Source organism: Rosa chinensis, chromosome 5 (genome assembly GCF_002994745.2).
Source record: "Rosa chinensis cultivar Old Blush chromosome 5, RchiOBHm-V2, whole genome shotgun sequence".
NCBI classification, from domain to species: domain Eukaryota; kingdom Viridiplantae; phylum Streptophyta; class Magnoliopsida; order Rosales; family Rosaceae; genus Rosa; species Rosa chinensis.
Genome location: NC_037092.1, coordinates 26,120,775 through 26,140,000, shown reverse-complemented (window position 1 = coordinate 26,140,000; position 19,226 = coordinate 26,120,775). Strand labels below are relative to the sequence as shown.

Sequence of the window (19,226 nt, the reverse complement as noted above, 5' to 3'; positions counted from 1 at the left end):
CACCTGGGAGAATGAGTCCCTACAACCATAACCCACTTTTCTCTTCCCATTATGTTTTCTCTGCAATAACTAACTCTGATATTTTCTTTTTATTTTCTGAAGAAAAAAATAATAATAACTTGCAAATACAGAGCATGTGTGGAAAAATACTAATTTAAAATATTAGAAGAGGCCCTTGTATCAATGATCTAAAACACATCAACAACAAAACAAGAAACATAGAATGGGCTTGTGCGTCAAAACCATCCCAGGCACTGCCCCTACTCCAACGCATGATCTTCCTGGCTTCTGCATTTTTGGAGAAAAGGCGCTGCCTTCCTCCGTGCTAGCATTTGCCATGCTCTAATCCTCAGCCATGTCTCTGGTGCGCTTCTTTGATCCAGTACTTATGTCAGAGCTATCAGTACTAATGGCGATGGCCCTCTTGCCATCCACTATCTTGACATCATAAGATGATAACAAGTTGATAGGAGCAAGTGGTACAAGGCCATGCTGGTAGTAGATTGCATAGTTGGTATTAGATTATTAGCTGAGGGGAGATCTTCCAAACTATGAAGATTATATCTTGTTTAACCAAGATGTACCTCGAGATGGAAGTTCAAGTGCGGGACAATTTGTGTGTGGAATGAGAAATATTATTGGGACAAGCAAAAGTTGAGAGCAAACTTGTTATCTAGAAATATTATAAATAGCAAAATGACTATTGAGGAATACCAATATGCAGTACAAAATGATTTAGAGGTATATACCGATATTAATTTTCAAAATATATCACAATACAATAAATACATGTATATTTACTACAAATGTACATGAAAGAATAGGGAAGCATTCCTAACATTTAGTCCAGTGGTGAAAAAAACAATAATTTTAGAGTCTCTCTCTCTCTCAAAATCCTAGCCGTAGGTTCTCTTCGCAGCCTAATGCCGAACTCGTCCAACAGTGCGGCTGCTTCGGTGTCGGCCTCTGGATTTGCTGTGCGGCTGTCGGATGGATAGTGATTCCCATGCCTGTGCGGCTCTGATGATGTTGCTAGGTAGGGAGATTCTGCAAGGTTTGGTCTCCCGTTCAATCCCACTGGAGGTCAAAGTAGGTTGCGACTCTGTTCTAGTGATGGCGGTGGTTCCATTTGGTTAGTGGTGAGGATACTTGGTCCCATGGGTTGAGTAATTTTGAAGCGGTGTGGATGGATGTTGTTGGCTACACAGCCTACACTGAAATGCTCGCGGTCAACGTTGTGCTATTGGTGGGGTGGTTTAGGGCTGGTTCAGTTTTGTTGGGTCTAGCTGGGCTGATGATCTCATTTGGGATGTGGGGCTGCAATACTAAGCACCTCCTTTACTATGTTCTTTTATTTCCCTATTTTTAGGCAACTCTAGGTGAGTAATTTAGTCCATTTTCAATAATTTCCTAAGTTTTTAAGGGAGCTACTGCACTTTTTGCCTCTAGCGAATCTTCTGGAGTAGTACTGATAGTGGATTTATGCTATTTCGATGTATTTAATGTCAAATGAGTAATCTAGTTTTATGTATCACTGTGAGTACTATCACATCTTCTTGTTTGTCTAAATAGCAATGGAATGGTATGCAATAGCCATTCTGGCTTTATTAAAAAAAAAAAAGAGCGTAATTTAGATTAGCATGCAAATTCACTAATTTATCAAACTAGATAAGCTCAATATAAAATCCGCTTACTATCAAGCTCCTGATGGATTGGAATCTGTGACAGAATATGAGGTAAACTGTGAGGGGTTAATGGTAGTTGTCTGAAGACTCACTTTGACCTCAATAGTGTCACCACTATACGACATCGACAGTGATGATGGAAGAGCAAAGGCCACCGGCATAGTCAATGGGAGATTGGGGAATGGAATTTCGAAGTTAAGCACTTGGATTGCTTGTTGTATCAAAGGCCTAGAGTTGTAATCCGGATGAGCACACCATAACCCAACAATCATCAAGCCCTCCATTTGCTTCTCATCAAATTCTCCGTACAATCTTGGGTCGGCTGCTTCAATGATTTTCCCTTCTCCAAAGAGCTCCCAAACCCACTCGACCATATTGCTCTGTTTTTCTTCATAGCTGTGATCAATTGGTTTTCTCCCACAAGCTATTTCCAGAGCAACAACTCCAAAACTATAGACATCTGTTTCCTTGCTAGCCTTTCCGGTTGTAACATATTCCGTAGCCATGTAGCCCATGGTTCCGGCCACAATTGTTGTTTTTGATAGTTTTCCATGGTCTACAAGTTTGGCTAACCCAAAATCTCCAAGTTTCGCGTTAAAATTGGAATCCAACATAACATTGCTGGATTTGATATCCCTGTGCAGTACACATTGTTCCCATCCTTGGTGTAGATAGAGCAATCCCGAGGCCAATCCATGTGCAATTTTGTATCTTACATCCCAAGTTAACAAACTTTTTTCTTTGAACAAATGAGAATCCAAGCTACCATTGGGCATAAATTCGTAGACAAGTAGGAGTTTCTTTTCATAACACCAACAGATGAATTGGACCAGATTCCGATGCCTTAGCCGAGTAATGATACTCACTTCTGCTCCATACTCCTTCAGCCCTTGTTTAGACCCCCTTGATATCTTCTTAACAGCTACATACGTGTTCATATCTTTGATGAAGCCCTTGTAAACTCCACCAAACCCTCCCTCCCCAAGCTTTTGTCCCTTGTCAAAATCACTAGTTGCAAGGGCCAATTCATTGTACGAAAACTTCTTAGGGCCTGTCCCCTTTTCGAATTCTTCAGGGATCAAATCATGAAGTATCCCAATATCATCATCACTACTTTCATCAGCTGTTTCCTTCCTCTTCCTGCAGAAGATGAACCAAAAACCCAACACACCAGCCAAGATAACAGCTCCCCCAACAACCAACCCAACTACTAGTCCAACATTGGCATTTCCTGACTTGGGTTTTACCTTTGGATCAGGTAAAATTGATGTGCTGTTTTCATCTACCAATGGAGTTGAATCAAAGCTCCAAGAATTGATCTTATGTAGAGCAGTCAGAGCACCTGTTGCTGCCGAGAAACCAACGATGACCCTATCGGGCAAGTATTGGAGCAGATGAGCTGAGAAATAACATTTTTTGATCACCTGGACTTCGTTTTCAAACGTAGTGAAGGCAACACTAAGATTTTTCGAGGTGGAGTTGTAACTGTGGCATTATTTTCATTCCCTGTCATAATACCACCAGTCCATGGCTCGGTAACTTTAGACCTGACGGAGTTGATGTCGATGCCCACATGAGTGTAATTTACACCCCAATCAACGATAATATTGGGGAAGATATCAAACTCGACCGCCAAAAACGGGTATTCAGTAGTCCACATGGTATAGTTTTCCAGCGTAGTGTTGACAGGGAGGCCAAGACTTCTACCTTCTCCTAATGTGGGGTTCAGAAAGGACCCGGCCGGCGCTAAGAAGAAGGCCAGCCCATCACCGAATTTGGGGCTGCTGCCGGAGTTAATGGCGAACGTGAAACTTGATGTAAAATCAGCGAGTTTTCCGGTGGAGTTTTGGCGGAGGAGGAAGGGTTGGCGATAGGTGGCTCGGCCGACGCTTGGTTCTTTTGAACGTCGACGGCACTTTTGGTGAGGCGGAGGGACCCATCGGGCAAAGCATCTCCCTCCATAGATATATTAGCGGTAACATTAAGGGGAAAGCTGGGGAAATTGAAGGTCAATGGAGTTGCAGAGAAGGGCAACAGTAATAAGAGAAGAAGAAGCAATTGAAACTGCTTTAGGGACAATCGGAATGTGTTTTTGACGGCCATTTCTGATTGTTTTGGGGAGAAATGTACGAGGATATTAGATATATAGTCGTACCGTATTAATTAATTTTGCTTATTTTGATTTATTATTTTTTCAGCGAACAACCAAGACCCGTTTATGTTTCAACTTCCATGTCTCCAAGAGTAATATATAATACTAGAAACTGCTCACACCCTCTGGGTGTGGAAAAGTGGGTGGTTATCAATTTAAAAATGGGTAGTTAATATATATTTTTATTGTTTTAGTGTTTTGACGATTATGTCCTGTAGAATGAAAATTGTGTTTTGTTTTTTAATATTTTAAGGGTATTTTAGTACATTTTTTTAGTTTTGGCTAACAAAGCCTGTTCTATTAATATTAGTATAGATAATTGATGAGAGCGGGGTTCCCGGGAGAAACTTTCAAGCAACTAATTAGGACTCAAAGTCAAGCCCTCAAGGTATGTATTTCAGTATTGCTCAACGATTAAATATAAGGAAGCTTCTGCCGACCACAGCCACCTGGGTCTGTTGCCGTTGATCTGGCGTTGTGGAAATCAACCCGTCCATGTCGCCGTTTTGGGAAATTTGCTATTAGCGTCAGAAGGATGGAAAAACATTTAGTGGTCAACTCGGTAGAAACACAAGGAGGGTAAATTGGCTAACATATATCCTCCTCTTCTTCATCTCTAATGTTCGTCATCTTCATATTTTGGTTGAAGCAGATTAAGAAGTACCTAAAATCGAATCAAAGAAGGATGAGCAATCAATGTATTAAAAGAGGTGCGTCTTGAGGCGTGTAAAGAGTAATTTTCCAGTTTTATTGCGTCAGTTTTCGTGATTAGGCGGCGAGGGGTTGAAGGCGCACCTATAAGGCGTTGAAACAGCAGAAAATGCACAAAAGACGTACAATCATAAAAGAAATTAAAAAAGTATTAAAAAATGAGAAATTTGTAGAAAAATAATATTAGGTAGATCCTACCTAGATGAGTTAATGTGGCATAGCCATATAATTTAAAAAATATATATTTTGACTTAATTACATGTGACATAGAAAAGTTGTCACATAAGGAGAGATATGAAAAGAAAAAAAATTAATGTTCTGTCCTCATGACTCATGAGGACTATTTGGGAACATTCTCAACAATTATTTGGGATCACCCACCTTATGTCAATTATTTTCTCTTAATTGATCATCATTAATATTTGTCTTATGGTGAAGCAATGCAAGAAAGAAAAAGTCTTGAATAGGGTAGGCGTGCCACGTGGTTGGTACATCCAGCCAATCATATTTTTTCTATCTCTTAATTGTGTTCCGAAACTACTCATGTTTTATTAAAATGAAATACATAAAACACCTCCCCACTACCCCCCCTGCATGGGCCTGATTGTCTGAGCATACCAACCACGTGACATGCCTGCCGTACCTAAGATTCTCTTTGCAAGGAAACAACAACTATGTCTCTTCATAGGTGCCATATATACATTTTTTTATTTTAAGTTATCACAATGAAAATAATTTCATTGATGTAGAAGAAAAAGTTATAAGTAGGATTACAGTACTATACATGAGTTATAGAAAACTTACTTCTAACTCAAAGTTGTGAGAATATGCAATATTATCCGGCATTGGAAATGGAAACCTTGTAATAGAGTTCATTTAAGGATCTTTGCCTCTTTTATTGTTATTTGGTTAAAAAATTTAGATTATTTTATCACGGTATTAGAGTGGGTTTCCCACAACGATTTATTGTTAATAAATTTTGGTCATTTATCTTCCTCATTATTAATTTTTTAAAGAATAGATAATTTGATTACTTATCCATAGCCAGAAGACACATACATCAATTGTTGTCTTATACTAGAATCATATAGGGTACAAGCCACCAAACAAACTGATAGGTAACCTTCATTGCAAACAAAATGAGCTCACTTACTCTAAACAAGCGACTAACAAGAGAGTATGGTAACCTAGTGAATGGTACATGACTCAAAGCAATTGAACAAGTAAGTTTGCCTAGAGATCTATTGATGTACGAAAATAATAGTAAGTTGCAAAGAGCTTGCCACAACTGTAACATCCAAAAAGTCACAAAAGGCAATAAGCCAAAAATAAGCCTAAGTCAACACTCTATTGCCTTGAGCTTGCAATTAGGTAGCCCACCACCTCAGAACCAAGGCCCAATCTCCTTCTCCTTGCCTTTGAATGCGAACAGAGACTATGCTCCCCGCGACAGAGACACCACCAATTTCCAGCAAAGCATAGTTTAAGATTGTTAATACCTAGGTCGCAAACCCAGATCTTCTACATGTCTCGTGAACTCACCACGAAAATCCATCAAAACCAGACCCTACCAAGCAACACCGCTGAGGCGCTGATAGGACCCGCCCCGAATTTCACCCTGAAATCCAAGGTGGCCCTGTGGGGCCCACCTTAGGAATAACTCTACCAAAAATTCTGCAGAGTCACCCCTAAAATGGACGACCCAAAACCTGTAGAAACACATTCAAACTTCTAATAAGCCATCCTTATTCTTCTGGAGCTACCCTGCTCCCCAAATCCCAACAACTCCACAAAAGCAACTGAAATCCGAAAATACAACATAAACCAAATACGCAATTGTAGCTACTAAACTTTACAACATTTGTCCCGCACTCTATCAGAGCAATCTAAAGGAGGAAAAGAATTCAAGATACAAGTAGGTTCAATAAATAACCTACAATATAGAAAACAATAGCAACAGCTGCTATGCCCCGAATCTTACTATGCTGAACCAGCTACTCTGCAGACTCGGCATTTGAAATCGAAGAGCCCAGGGGAAAGTAGATAAAAACGTTAGCATGAGTGGACAAAAATCAATAATTGTAAAGAAGAGGGAGTTTATACTTTCCCACATTTATTCCTCTATAAAAAAAAAAAAACAATGCATGCAACATTTGTAAAACACATTTATTTAAGCTCGAAAACTCGGGAGAACATACCAGCCCCGTTGGTTAAACAAGATCTGACTAGCCCCGCTAATCAAGAAACAACAGAGTATGGGGAAGAAGTCATCACCATACGAGTAAGGGAGCCTCCCAGGCTCGGGTCGGAGTGTCCCACACTCTTGAGCATCCCGTGCTCTGCTCAACTCACCCACAAACACAGAGTAAGCGGGGAGGAGTACTAATAGGCTAGCTAGCAATAAAATATATCGACCCAGGTATGGTGGGTTAAAATCAAACAAAAACCAAAAAACCAATAAAGCTTCCCCAAATCTCACGAGAAAAATAATATATATCACTGACGTGACCCCGCACGCCAAAATATTCTCAAATTCATAAACCAATATGCGAGGTTAAAGTAAATCCATGAATCCCAACGAAAATCCCATTTTCGAAGATCTTTTGGGAAACTCAAAATTGATGAATGAAAACAATATTCAATTCCGGAAATCACCTCGGAAAATAATTTGTCGAAAATCATTCTAAATCATGAGTTTAAAATTGAGCATAACAATTTCTAATCCGAAAGTCCAATCGAACAAATAATTCAATCTTTAAAAACTCGGATAATATGCTCAATAATTTAAAAGGATAATTTAAATAAATTCTTAATTCAGAAAATAATTGCATGCATTATTTAAAATCAAACGTCCACTCACAGTATACGGCTAACGTGGTATCCAAGCGTAAGGATCCTCGTCGAGTGATGAGTCAGTACCTCGTTCTATACACAATTGTATTCCGTAAACAACAATTCGACAAATAAATACGATTCTATAATGAATCCTGAAAACCCCACGTAAACCAACATCTCCATTTCTTTCCGGATTAAAGCCAAACTTCACTACTAATATCAATCCGTCGATTAAAGCATTCCATATTGGAAACAAGGGAAATCCGAAGGTCGGATTCCCACAAATCGACATCCGAAACTCCAAACTTCGGAAATTCACAATAAATGTCAAACTTCTCCAAAATTCACCAAAATCACATATTCAACCTCTACAACAATTATAGGATTTAAATAGCTAAAAATCAAAGCCAGAAACATGTTTTACACGCCCCTACGCGCCACCCCAATGGACGCACATGGCCCCACGCGCCGTCTGCCACCACCTCTGATGGCCACCAAATTTTGGTAGCAACACCTACTCAACAAGCCTAACAACTTTCTCAACTGTGACAAGGTCAGAAAATACCTTGAAGTGGTCGAACAATTAGGCAACCCGATTGTACAGTGAAATCTTCCAATTATGCTTTCTTCCTCCACACTGCAAATCAATGCAAGAGATTTGGAGAGCATGAATAGTGTCTCAATGCGCTTCTAATGGACCTATGTTTGTGGCCGGAGGTGGCCGGATTCGAGAGAAAACGGCGTTGACCACATCTGCTAGACTGCTACAGTAACCGCATATTTCTCAGTGTTGGTTCTTCATTTTCAGGCTATGATGCAGTGAAATACCACCGTAGGCGTTGAGAGGAGGAGGATACGTAGCCAACGATGCCGGTTGCACGCCGTCAGGTGGCTTGGAGGTGGAGAGAGAGAGAGAGAGAGAGAGAGAGAGAGAGAGAGAGAGAGAGAGAGAGTTGCAGGAGAGAGAAAGAGCACGGGGGAAGGAGAGAGAAAAGAAAAAGGAAATTCAGCGGCCCAGAGTAAAAAATTCAAATATATACTATCTATTATGAACAGTAACTTTGGTATTTTGCTTCTAACTTTCCCATATGAGCTCCAATTTTTACGTACCACATATGCACGCTCTCGGTTTAACGTCCTCTACAAGTTTCATGAAGAACATTTTCTCAAATTTTGACCCGAACAAAAAGTTAACTTTTAGGGCCACTAAAAGTATCGAAACAAGGCTTGAGGGCGGCCGCATCAGCCCTTTATTAAAAAAAAAAAGTATCGAAATAAATTAAAAAGTGAAACTAATTGTCGTTTACCGACCAAATGACCAGTAAACGAGTAAATTTAGGTTCACCGCCACCAACAGAAGTTAAATGACTGCAAAATCGCTGTCCGAAATCTCGATTGACAGTAGCAGAGCTACAACACCGCCATCAAAGGTTAGACATGCCTAATGTTGAAAGTTGAAACCATGGTTCCACAGAGCGAGCCCTGAAGAAAAGGAAGTAGAAACAACTAAAATTGTGACGAGCGCCCTAAGGATTGATGTTGAGGGTCTAATACATCGAGGACTAGATCCTCAATAGATCAGGGATGAACACCAGTAGAGAGACGGGTTTTTTTTATGTATATAAATTATATAAAGTTCTCTTGTCATTTTATCTTGCCTTTATTATTGATTTATGTTAACAAATTGTCCCATCTTCGGTCAAACCATGTCATCACAATGGACAAGTGGGTGTTGGGTAGTACTTATTAGGTTCACTATGAATAAGTACTTTGACGATTACCTACTGCTAATCAAGTGGTAGTGTGGTACACTATCTAACCCCATGCTGGACATTTTGGACCAAAATTTGTGTTTAGTAATGAGTATTCTTGTTACACTATGTATTTTGACTATTTTCCACATAGATTGTTTTTTTAGTCCATGTATTATAATTTTATAATCGACAAATCTGGTTTCCATGAAATTCATGTTCATACCTCTGTGCAGAATTGTGGTTTCCATAATTTTATAATGGATTTGGTCTGAGAGGGGAGTGTATTCCATGCACTATCAGTGCATGGATACTTGCAATATGAATGGATGTAATTTTTTTGATATTAAAATATATAAATGAGTGGATTACATGAGTGGCTGTTATTTTTTTAGAGATTAAAATAACCGTCAGTGCACTTGCACTGTCGGTGCATACAATCCTTTCCAGTCTCAGCGACCCGGTCATCATCTAATTGTGTCGCAATTTATTTTTATTATTTTTTTTTTTAAACTAATCATGATAATCATATTCTCTTATATATGATGAAACAATGCAACCAACACGACTTTGTCAAGTTGGCTGGTGTCATGTAAGGCTAGATATATGAACTTTTGTCATATCCAATGTACTTGAGTTTTAAGGAAAATAATAGGGTTAGCCAAGGGTCGAGCTTAGTTACTGTTGAGACTAGACTCGATGGAAAATTTTTGGGTCAGTCTCAAGTCATGTTTTTCTAAATCGAAATTTTTTGGGTCTGTTTCTTGAGTTTTCAGTCTCGTTTCAATGATTTCATAGTCTTGAAATTTCCAGTAAAGATATATCACAGATCAATCCAGTCTGGACTGAATCAGGCCGAACCGACCAACTTTAACTCATTTTTAAAATTTTTGGTCTTTTTTGCCCATCCCTAGAAAATAATCCATAGGTTACATTTGTTTTGGTTAAGGGAAAAGGAGTAACCAAAACCGTGTATATAAAAATAGGGAAAATGATCATTTACCCAATTTTAACAACAAAATTGCCCACTTGCTCCACTAACAGTTTTTTAACCTCATTTACCCAAAACACTCTAAGAGATTATTTCCCTACTATCCAATTAATTCTTTTTATTTATTTTTAGGACCTTTTTACCCTCTCCTTCTTTCTCACTTAGAGAGAAAAGTCATCTTCCACCATGCTGTGCTCCGGTGACTAGTGGCCGGCAGCGGACTCCGGCGACCGGAATCATGTGACTGGTGATCGAAATCCAGTCATCGATTACCGGAATCCGGCGACCAGTTACCAGAATCCGGCGATTTGTGACCGGAATCCCGAATCCGGCTACCAGACCGGTGACCGGATTCATGCGTCTGATTTTATTACCCCCCAATAATACCCAGTAATCATATTATTGCCCCCCAATAATTATATTATTACCTCCCAAAAATCATATTGTTGCCTTCAATAATCATATTATTGCCGTCCAGTGAATTGTATGAACTCCCAAAACCAAAATGAACACACTACAGGCACAATTGATCAATTTATTATCATATTATTGTCTCCCAAAAATCATATTATTGCCTCCTAATAATCATATTATTGCCCCAATAATCATATTAGTACCCTCCAATAATCATATTATTGCCCTCAAATGAACTAAAATGAATACATTACAGTTACAAAAAAAAAATTAAAAAAAAAATCTCATTATACCAAAAAAACAAAAAAAAACTCCTCTGGGCACCCAGGAATTGATCTGGGCACCCACCGAACTGTGAGGCAGACGCAGGAGTCGTCGGGGCGTGTTTTAGGGTGACAGAGACGTTGGAGCGGAGTCCTTTCGGGCTGGGTTCGAAGTCGGATCGGAGTTGGGGCCTGAGTTGTGGCTGTGGGCCTTTGGATCGGTGGATCTGTGGTTTGGTTGTTGGTGACGCCGGAGGTGGATCGATCGAGGTGTTGGCCTGAAGCCGCAAGTGGGGTGCCGGAGAGAGAGAGAGAGAGTCTGGGGGAGAGAGAGCCTGGTTCGGGTGACGGCGGCGCTCGGGGGTTGAGTTTCGAATCCGAATGCAGTGCTCCAATCTTGGGGCTGGCTTGGGGGACCCATAACGGTTGAGATCGTCTCTAATGGAGGTGGTGGCCCGAAGCCGGAGGTGGGGCGCCGGAGCAGCCATGGTACAGAGAGATAGAGAGAGAGAGACCGAAGCCGGAGGTGGTGCGCGGCACAGAGAGAGAGAGAGAGAGAGAGAGAGAGAGAGAGAGAGAGAGAGAGAGAGAGAGAGAGAGAGAGAGAGAGAGAGAGAGAGAGAGAGAGAGAGAGTCTGAGAGGAAAGAGTTATTATAGGGGGCAAAACTGTCACAAGAGGTTAGATTGGGTAAATGAGGTTAAAAAACTCTTGCTGGAGTAAGTGGGCAATTTTTAGTCTTAAATTGGATAAGTGGTCACGGCCCCATAAAAATATTACAAGTCGATAGAAGCAACCGGTACAAAGGCCATATTGGACTATTGGTACGTGGTAGATCGCACTCGACAAATGAAGGATTGGCGTCTTCCATACCAAGACTGTATTCTGCTGAATGACCAAATTCCGGGGTTCGATGACAAATATTATAGGGACGCGCGCAGAAGTTGAGTACAAACTTGCTAGAAAGATAAAGAAATAGGAAAAAAAAAAAAAACGAAAAGTACAATGATTCTTCAGGAATTCCAAGAACAAGTTGTGAAATATATCATCACAGGACAATAAACAAGGTACAAAACTTTTGAAAGAATAGGGAAGCTTAATACAGATTACCAAATAGCTTACTGAATAGTTGCTAATGGATTAGAATTTGGGGTAGAAGATGAGGTTAGCTGCAGTGAGGAGTTGATGGTAGAACCATATCCTGAAGACTCACTTTGACCTCCAGTAGTGTCACCAATATACGACAACGAGAGTACTATTAATGGAAGTGCAAAGGCCATTGGCATCGCCAATGGGAGATTGGGCAATGGAACTTCGAAGTTAAGCACTTGGATTGCTTGTTGTATCAATGGCCTAGAGTTGTGATATGGATCAGTGTTTTCAAATGCGAAAGCGAAGGCGAAGGCGACCACCTAGAGCCTCGCGAGGCGAGTGCCTCAAGGCGTTGAGGCGATCGCTTTTCCCGTAATTATTATAATAATACACTACATTTATAAATAATATGAATATACTTAAATAAGGTTCCAAACAACACCCATATAGGAAAATCCAAAGAAACAAGCTACATTTTAAGCATTTCAAGAGTCAAGAAATCCCTAAATTACAAGAGTCAAGAAATAATTTCAATGGTTAAGAGCAGAGCAACTAAAACCGATTTGAGCAAAACCCCAAACCACATTCAATGCCAAGCTGATCAGCCACAAACAATCAAGAAATCCGTAATTTCAAGAATCCATATATCCTTATATTTTGATACTTCAAACCAGAAATTAAAGCCATATCACAAAAAAACTCAACACCAAAGTCATGAAGAATCTGAGTTCTTTACCTCAATGAAGCAGTCATGGAAAAAGAGACGCAGCAACTGAGCCGAGACATTCCTCTGCTGGCCGTAAATCCAAGCCATCTTCGACCTCACAATGGTCTCTGCCTGAGGGCACAAGGAAGCATATAATGAGTACCGAGATATAGAACTCTTGAAGTTCAAACATATAGAACTCTCGTGGATCAATTAACACCATGAATTGGACATTGATTTCATCATTCAAGCTTAAACACATTAAAAAGTCAATGGCAACTCTTCTTATATTTCAAAATTGGTTACAAACAAAGAACTCAAATACGAGACTAGAATTACAATTAAAGAACAAAAATTTCTCATACCCATATGAGATGCAGATGATACCAAACACCATTGATACCCACTTCAGCACATAGTACCCAAAAATCCCAAAAAACTTCATTTACAGAGCTTACCTTCACTCTTTTGGTTTCCAATAGAAATCGTACTCCAGATTCCCCGACGCCTCATTCGTCATCGTTTCGATGTGGAACTCTTCTCGCCTTCCTTCGCTAGAAGCCACAGAGACCAGAGTGACCTGCGACTTGTCGGAGGTCGCCGACGACGAAGAAGAAGAGAGAAAAAGTTTGCTTCTCAATCTGATAGAAGTAGACGAGTCAATGTGATAGATGTCGACTTCGTATGGGGAAATTTAAAAAAAAAAGTCAAAACGACGTAGTTTTGACGGAAAGAAAAAGAAAAAAAATTACCCTCGCGTCTTCTTCTACCTCGCACTGCCGCCTGAGGCGTCGCTTTTTTCGCCTGGGCGACCGCTTTTCCAGCAGCACGTCTGAGTTTGATCCAGCGAGGCTTTTTCTGGTCGCCTCACACCGGAGCGCGCCCCGGGCTCGCCTCAGTGACGCCTTTGAAAACACTGATCTGGATGAGCACACCATAGCCCAACCATCATTAAGCACTCCATTTGCTTCTTATCAAAATCCCCGCACAATTTTGGGTCTGCTGCTTCGATAATTTTCCCTTCTCCATAGAGCTCCCAAACCCACTCCACCAAATTGATTTGCTTTTCTTCATACCTCGAATCAACGGGTTTTCTCCCACAAGCTATTTCCAAAGCAACAACTCCAAAACTAAAGACATCTGATTCCTTGCTAGCCTTTCCCGTTGTAACATATTCCATAGCCATGTAGCCCATGGTTCTAGCCACAATTGTTGTTTGCGAGAGCTTTCCATGGTCTACAAGTTTGGCTAACCCAAAATCTCCAAGTTTTGTGTTAAAATTGGAATCCAACATAACATTGCTGGATTTGATATCTCTGTGCAGCACACATTGTTCCCATCCTTGGTGTAGATAGAGCAATCCCGAGGCCAATCCATGTGCAATTTTGTATCTTACCTCCCAAGTTAACAGGCTCTTTTCTTTGAACAAGTGAGAATCCAAGCTCCCGTTGGGCATGAATTCGTAGACAAGTAGGAGTTTCTTTTCGTGGCACCAACCTACGAGTTGCACCAGATTCCGATGCCTCAGCCGACTAATGATACTCACTTCTGCTGCATACTCCTTCAGCCCTTGTTTAGACCCCCTTGATATCTTCTTAACAGCTACATACGAGTTCATATCTTTGATGAACCCTTTGTAAACTCCACCAAACCCTCCCTCCCCAAGCTTTTCTTCCTGTACAAAATTATTAGTTGCAAGGGCCAATTCATTGTACGAAAACTTCCTAGGGCCTGTCCCCTTTCCGAATTCTTCAGGAATCAAATCATTAAGTACCCTGGTATCATCATCACTACTTTCCCCATCTTTCTCCCTCCTCCTCCTGGAGAAGATGGACCAAACGAAAGCCAGCACACCAACCAAGGTAAGACATCCACCAACACCCAATCCAACCGCTAGTCTGACTCTATCGTTGTTGGACCTTGTGGTCGATGGTGCATTATCATCAACCAGAGGAGTTGAAGTAAAATTCCATGAGACGATCTTATGCTGAGCAATATAGGCACCAGTTGAAGCAGAGAACCCAACTATGACCCTATCGGGCAAGTATTGAAGCAGATCAACCAAGAAATACATACTTTTGATCAACTGGACTTCGTCTCCATCTACATTTTGAATCGTAGTGAAGGCAACACTGAGATTTTCCGAGGTGGAGTTGTAACTAATTGTGGCATTATTTTCTTTTCCTTCCCTGATACCACCATCCCATGGCTCGGTAACATAAGACGTGAGGGAGTTGATGTCGATGCCCGCATGAGTGTAGTTTATAGGCCCATCCCTCGATTCTTCCTGAGAAGGGAAGATATCAAACTCGACCGCCACAAATGGGTATTCAGTGCTCGTCATGGAATAGCTTGCAAGGGTAATGTTGAAAGGGAGGCCAAAACTGCTACCTACTCCTAATTTGTTGTTTAGTAAGGAGCCGGCCGGCGCCAGGAAGAAGGCCAGCCCATCACCGTACATGGTGTAGCCAACGGAGTCAATGACGAATGTGAAACTTGAGGTAAAATCAGCGAGTTTTCTAGTGGAGTTTTGGCGGAGTAGGAAAGGTTGGCAGTAGGTGGCTCGGCCGACGCTTTGATCCCATTGAACGTCGACGGTACTCTTGGTGAGGCGGAGGGACCCATCGGGCAAAGCATCTCCCTCCATAGATATATTGGCGGTAACATTAAGGGGGAAGCTGGGGAAATTGAAGGTCAATGGAGTTGCAGAGAAGGGCAACAGTAATAAGAGAAGAAGAAGCAATTGAAGCTGCTTTAGGGACAACCGCAATGTGTTGTTGACAGCCATTTCTGATTGTTTTGGGGAGATAGTATGTACAAGATATTAGATATATAGTTCTCCTTCTACCAAAAGAAAATTTCTAACCATTACACTAATTAATTTTGCTTATTTTTATTTATTATTTTTGCAGCGAACAACCCAAGACCCAGTTACGTTGGTATATGCTCCAAGTCTCCAAGACATGCTCCACGACCTTTGAATTTTCTCAACTGTAACCAGTCATTATATTATATATATATATATATATATATATATATAATATATGAGTTTAAATTCGGCATTATATTATGGCTATGTTTGGTATGGCTGGGCTGAAAAGCAAAGCTGGCTTCTGCTTATTTCTGAGAATAAGTAGCTGAAAAGCAAAGCTGCTGAGTTTGGTAAACTGGCTTTTTATAAGAGCTGTTTGGTAAATCAAACTGACTTGTGCTTTTTGTTTGTGGAATGACTAAATTGGACATGAGAGATTATTTTGCTTTGATTGTTTGGTAATACAAAGTTATTCAAATGCTCTTGTTATTATTTTTAATTTTTATTATGTTCTTATTAATTTTTGTTAACTTTCAATTTTTATAAATCATGGTGACCATATATGATTAATATTGGACAATTTTAAAAATAACTTATACAAATATATTAGTAACATTAATAACAATTGGTTTTTGGTTCGCATCAAGTAAGCAAATATGTTACAAATATAAAGAGCCTAAACAAATTAGCAAACAAACCAACTGCGAAAATTTTGTCATCCAACCAAATCAAGTGCAAAGAGAAGTGACCAGAGAACAACCAATCATATCAAAAAATGCAGATTAGTTCTCTCTGATCAAATGGACTAATGAAAAAATAGGATCTGCTTGAATCTAATCAAGTATCTGTACAAAACTTTGGTATTTCAAAATCCATATCAATAATTCAAGAATGATGAATAACATCCTTTCCGAGGTTTTCCAGATCGGTGTCTTTGGATCTTGAACAAGACGGCACAAAACAGTGGTATGTTTGAAGGTTGTCTGAAAACATCACCATGAAGGTATTTCCAACCAACTTCCTTGTCTTCTTCTTCATCACCATTTGAGCACCTACGAGAAATATGCTTACGGTTAGGCTGACCCAGCTATTTAAAAATAAAAATAAAATAAATATATGCGGTTGAAAGATCATAAACAACCTTGAGTTCATTAACAAAAGTAACATATAGACATAGACTGTATTGCCTTAATTCCATGTGTTCCCCTAATTAAACTAGACAAGCTGATAAGATCAATAGGAGCTAGCTGGGTCTGTTAGCCAGAGAAGGAAAATATTGCTCAACCTCAGCTCATACATTAGCAAACCTTTGAATAAGGAATCTCTTGAATTTGCTTTTAATAATAAGCTATTGCAACTAGCTAATGTGCATATGCATGAGATTAACCCTCCAGTCATATAACAAATCAATTTGTTTTGTTTAAGATGTTTTCTGGGTTCCTTATGTTTGTTCTCTTTGCTTTGTTTAATGAAGTATTATTCAGACCAAAAAAAAGATATCATAATACAACTCTTTAACAAACTCTTTAACAAATCAAGAAGTATCGATCTCTCTCTAATTAACCACATATATTAGAAGCATTCATCTCCTCAAGGATTAAAGAAACAGTACCCCAATTTATTGCAAGCCTTTACTAGCTATAATATGAGACCTGCACCACTTTTCTGATCTGATCTCTTTTTCTGCTACCTGCTAGCTAGCTTCCTGTGCTGGGAAACCTACATGCATATCAACAATTTACTATTAATACTTGCACCAAATAGAAGAAAAATTGTCTAGCTTGGATTATGTATTCAGAAGAAAAATGCAAACAGTAAGCTCATTATTATTACCCAACCATAGAACCAAATAAGAAAAGGGGTATAATTAATCATTTTTGGTTATTAACCATGATCGATCAACATTTTTATTTTTCATTTTTTTGTGTGAACCATGAACATAACATGATTGCTCCACTGAAACCATTCCAAAAGATTCAAAGAAGCTAGATGATAATATATAATTTTCATACATGGTAGTGTGGAACGTACGCTGTAGTGTACTGCTGCAATTTTTTCAGCATGCAGATACATAACGTCTGCTGCCTCTTGTAACCAGAGATGCCTATTAATTGGCTAAAGCATTAAACTCTCTCTCTCTCTCTCTCTCTCTCTCTCTCTCTCTCTCTCTCTCTCTCTCTCTCTCTCTCTCTCTCTCTCTCTCTCTCTCTCCATGTACTTCTAAGCTATAAGTATGGGTAGCTTAAAAGTGTATATATATATCCTTCTAAGCTATGAGGATAGCTAGCCCTGCACTACTTTTGAGCAGTTACACTATAACAAACACAAATTGTTCATATTTCAATTCCTTTTTGTTCATATTTCAATTTCAATTGTTCACATTCATTTCAAATTCTTACACTCAAAAGCATCAATAAAATGCAAACCCTATCAGAAGCAATCAAACCCGAGATGCAAGATTATAATGTATCATACACGAAAACCACATCAACTTGCATACCAAAAGCTTGAATACTAAATACAAGAGCTTGAATACCAAAACCATAGAAGAGGAATTAAACCCATCAAACAAAATCACAAGCACATGAAGTCTGAAAAACAAATTCAACCAAATCGTACGTTTTGTTGCCCAGAAATCAAACCCAAGTTTGTAAATCACACACATAATCTTGAAATTGAAATGAATACTAGAACCCAAACAGGTTTTTGAAATTTTATTCAACCAAGCTGAAAGAAAAATTGATTTGGGAGATCGAAAACTAAGAGAGACAAACTAGCTTTTCCTCACCAGGATGCGTTCTGTAGTAAAGAGAGGATGAAGAAAAGCTGGCTTCCCGATCTAAAATTGGGGGAGGATGTGGGTTCAGGTCATGATGTGATGGTGTTTGGCTCGATTGCTCTGTGCTTGGGGTTTTCGTGATGAGAGGCTGAGGCGGCGTCAGAGGGAGAGGGAGGCGGCGTCAGAGGGAGAGTGAGGCGGCGTCTGTGATGAGAGCCCGGCGGCGTCAGAGGGAGAGTGGAGATGGGATAGAGATGAAAATGTTGTGCGGCCTCTGATCTCATCTCGAAGGCTTGATGGCAATCCGTAATTGCCTCTCCCAAGGGAGGATAGAATCTGTCATTTTGAAACATTCATTTAGCTACAGTAAGTACCGCTACAGTAAGCTGCTGGCTTCTGGCTTCTGAAAGCTGGGGTCAGGCAGCTTCTCCTTTTCGAGAGAAGCTGTAGTGGCTTTTCGAATAAGCTGAGCATAAGTCAGCTAACCAAACGCATAGTCCTCTTGTGCTTATAAGCAGGGGAGCTAAAAAGCCCCCCCCCCCAAACATAGCCTATATTATATATATATATATATATATAAGATGAGTTGCTTGTTCATTCGGCATCACTGTTCATTCTTGGCTAAAAAGACTATTTTGCCCTCTCTCTTTTTTTACGGCTCTGCCACTGTCCTGTTTTTTCCTCTCCCTTTCTCCCTTTTGCCTCCCAGACTGAGTTTTTCCCCCCTCTTCCTCCTAAACCGAACAACAAGAGGATTGAGGCAGCTCTATTCACCCCATCTACACCTGCTCTACTGTTGAGGAATTCTGGGTCTGTCATTTTTTCATTCTGTTCTATTTGTCTTTTTTTATGGGAAAATTGAGAAACATATGAATCTTTTGTAATTTGTAAATTGTGACCTTTTAGGGTTTTTACTAAGTGAGAATTTGGAAAAGATAAGAACATGATGGTTATGAATCTCGGAAAGTAGGAAAATTTGTGGAGGCAGTGTTTAAAGATTAATTTTTTCGTTTGGATTTGGGGTTTTGGGTGAAAC

The 19,226-nt window shown here is 39.9% G+C and overlaps 1 protein-coding gene, 1 long non-coding RNA gene and 1 pseudogene across 2 annotated transcripts; all 3 read right to left on the bottom strand.

Annotated features, from left to right (window-relative positions):
* Nucleotides 1-1,688: 1,688 nt before the first annotated feature.
* Nucleotides 1,689-3,662, bottom strand: LOC112166239 (annotated as a pseudogene).
* An 8,257-nt stretch (nucleotides 3,663-11,919) lies between these two features.
* LOC112203529 (L-type lectin-domain containing receptor kinase IX.1) lies at nucleotides 11,920-15,387 on the bottom strand. The gene is made up of 2 exons (XM_024344489.2): nucleotides 13,516-15,387; nucleotides 11,920-12,162 (listed from the first exon to the last, which is right to left on the bottom strand). Exons 1-2 carry the CDS (start codon nucleotides 15,385-15,387, stop codon nucleotides 11,920-11,922), a joined length of 2,115 nt encoding a protein of 704 aa, XP_024200257.1.
* Nucleotides 15,388-16,199: 812 nt separating this feature from the next.
* Nucleotides 16,200-18,718, bottom strand: LOC112202493. Its single transcript, XR_002937397.2, has 3 exons — nucleotides 18,200-18,718; nucleotides 17,024-17,130; nucleotides 16,200-16,463 (listed from the first exon to the last, which is right to left on the bottom strand). It is a non-coding gene; the product is annotated as an uncharacterized LOC112202493 (long non-coding RNA).
* Between the last annotated feature and the right edge of the window lie 508 nt (nucleotides 18,719-19,226).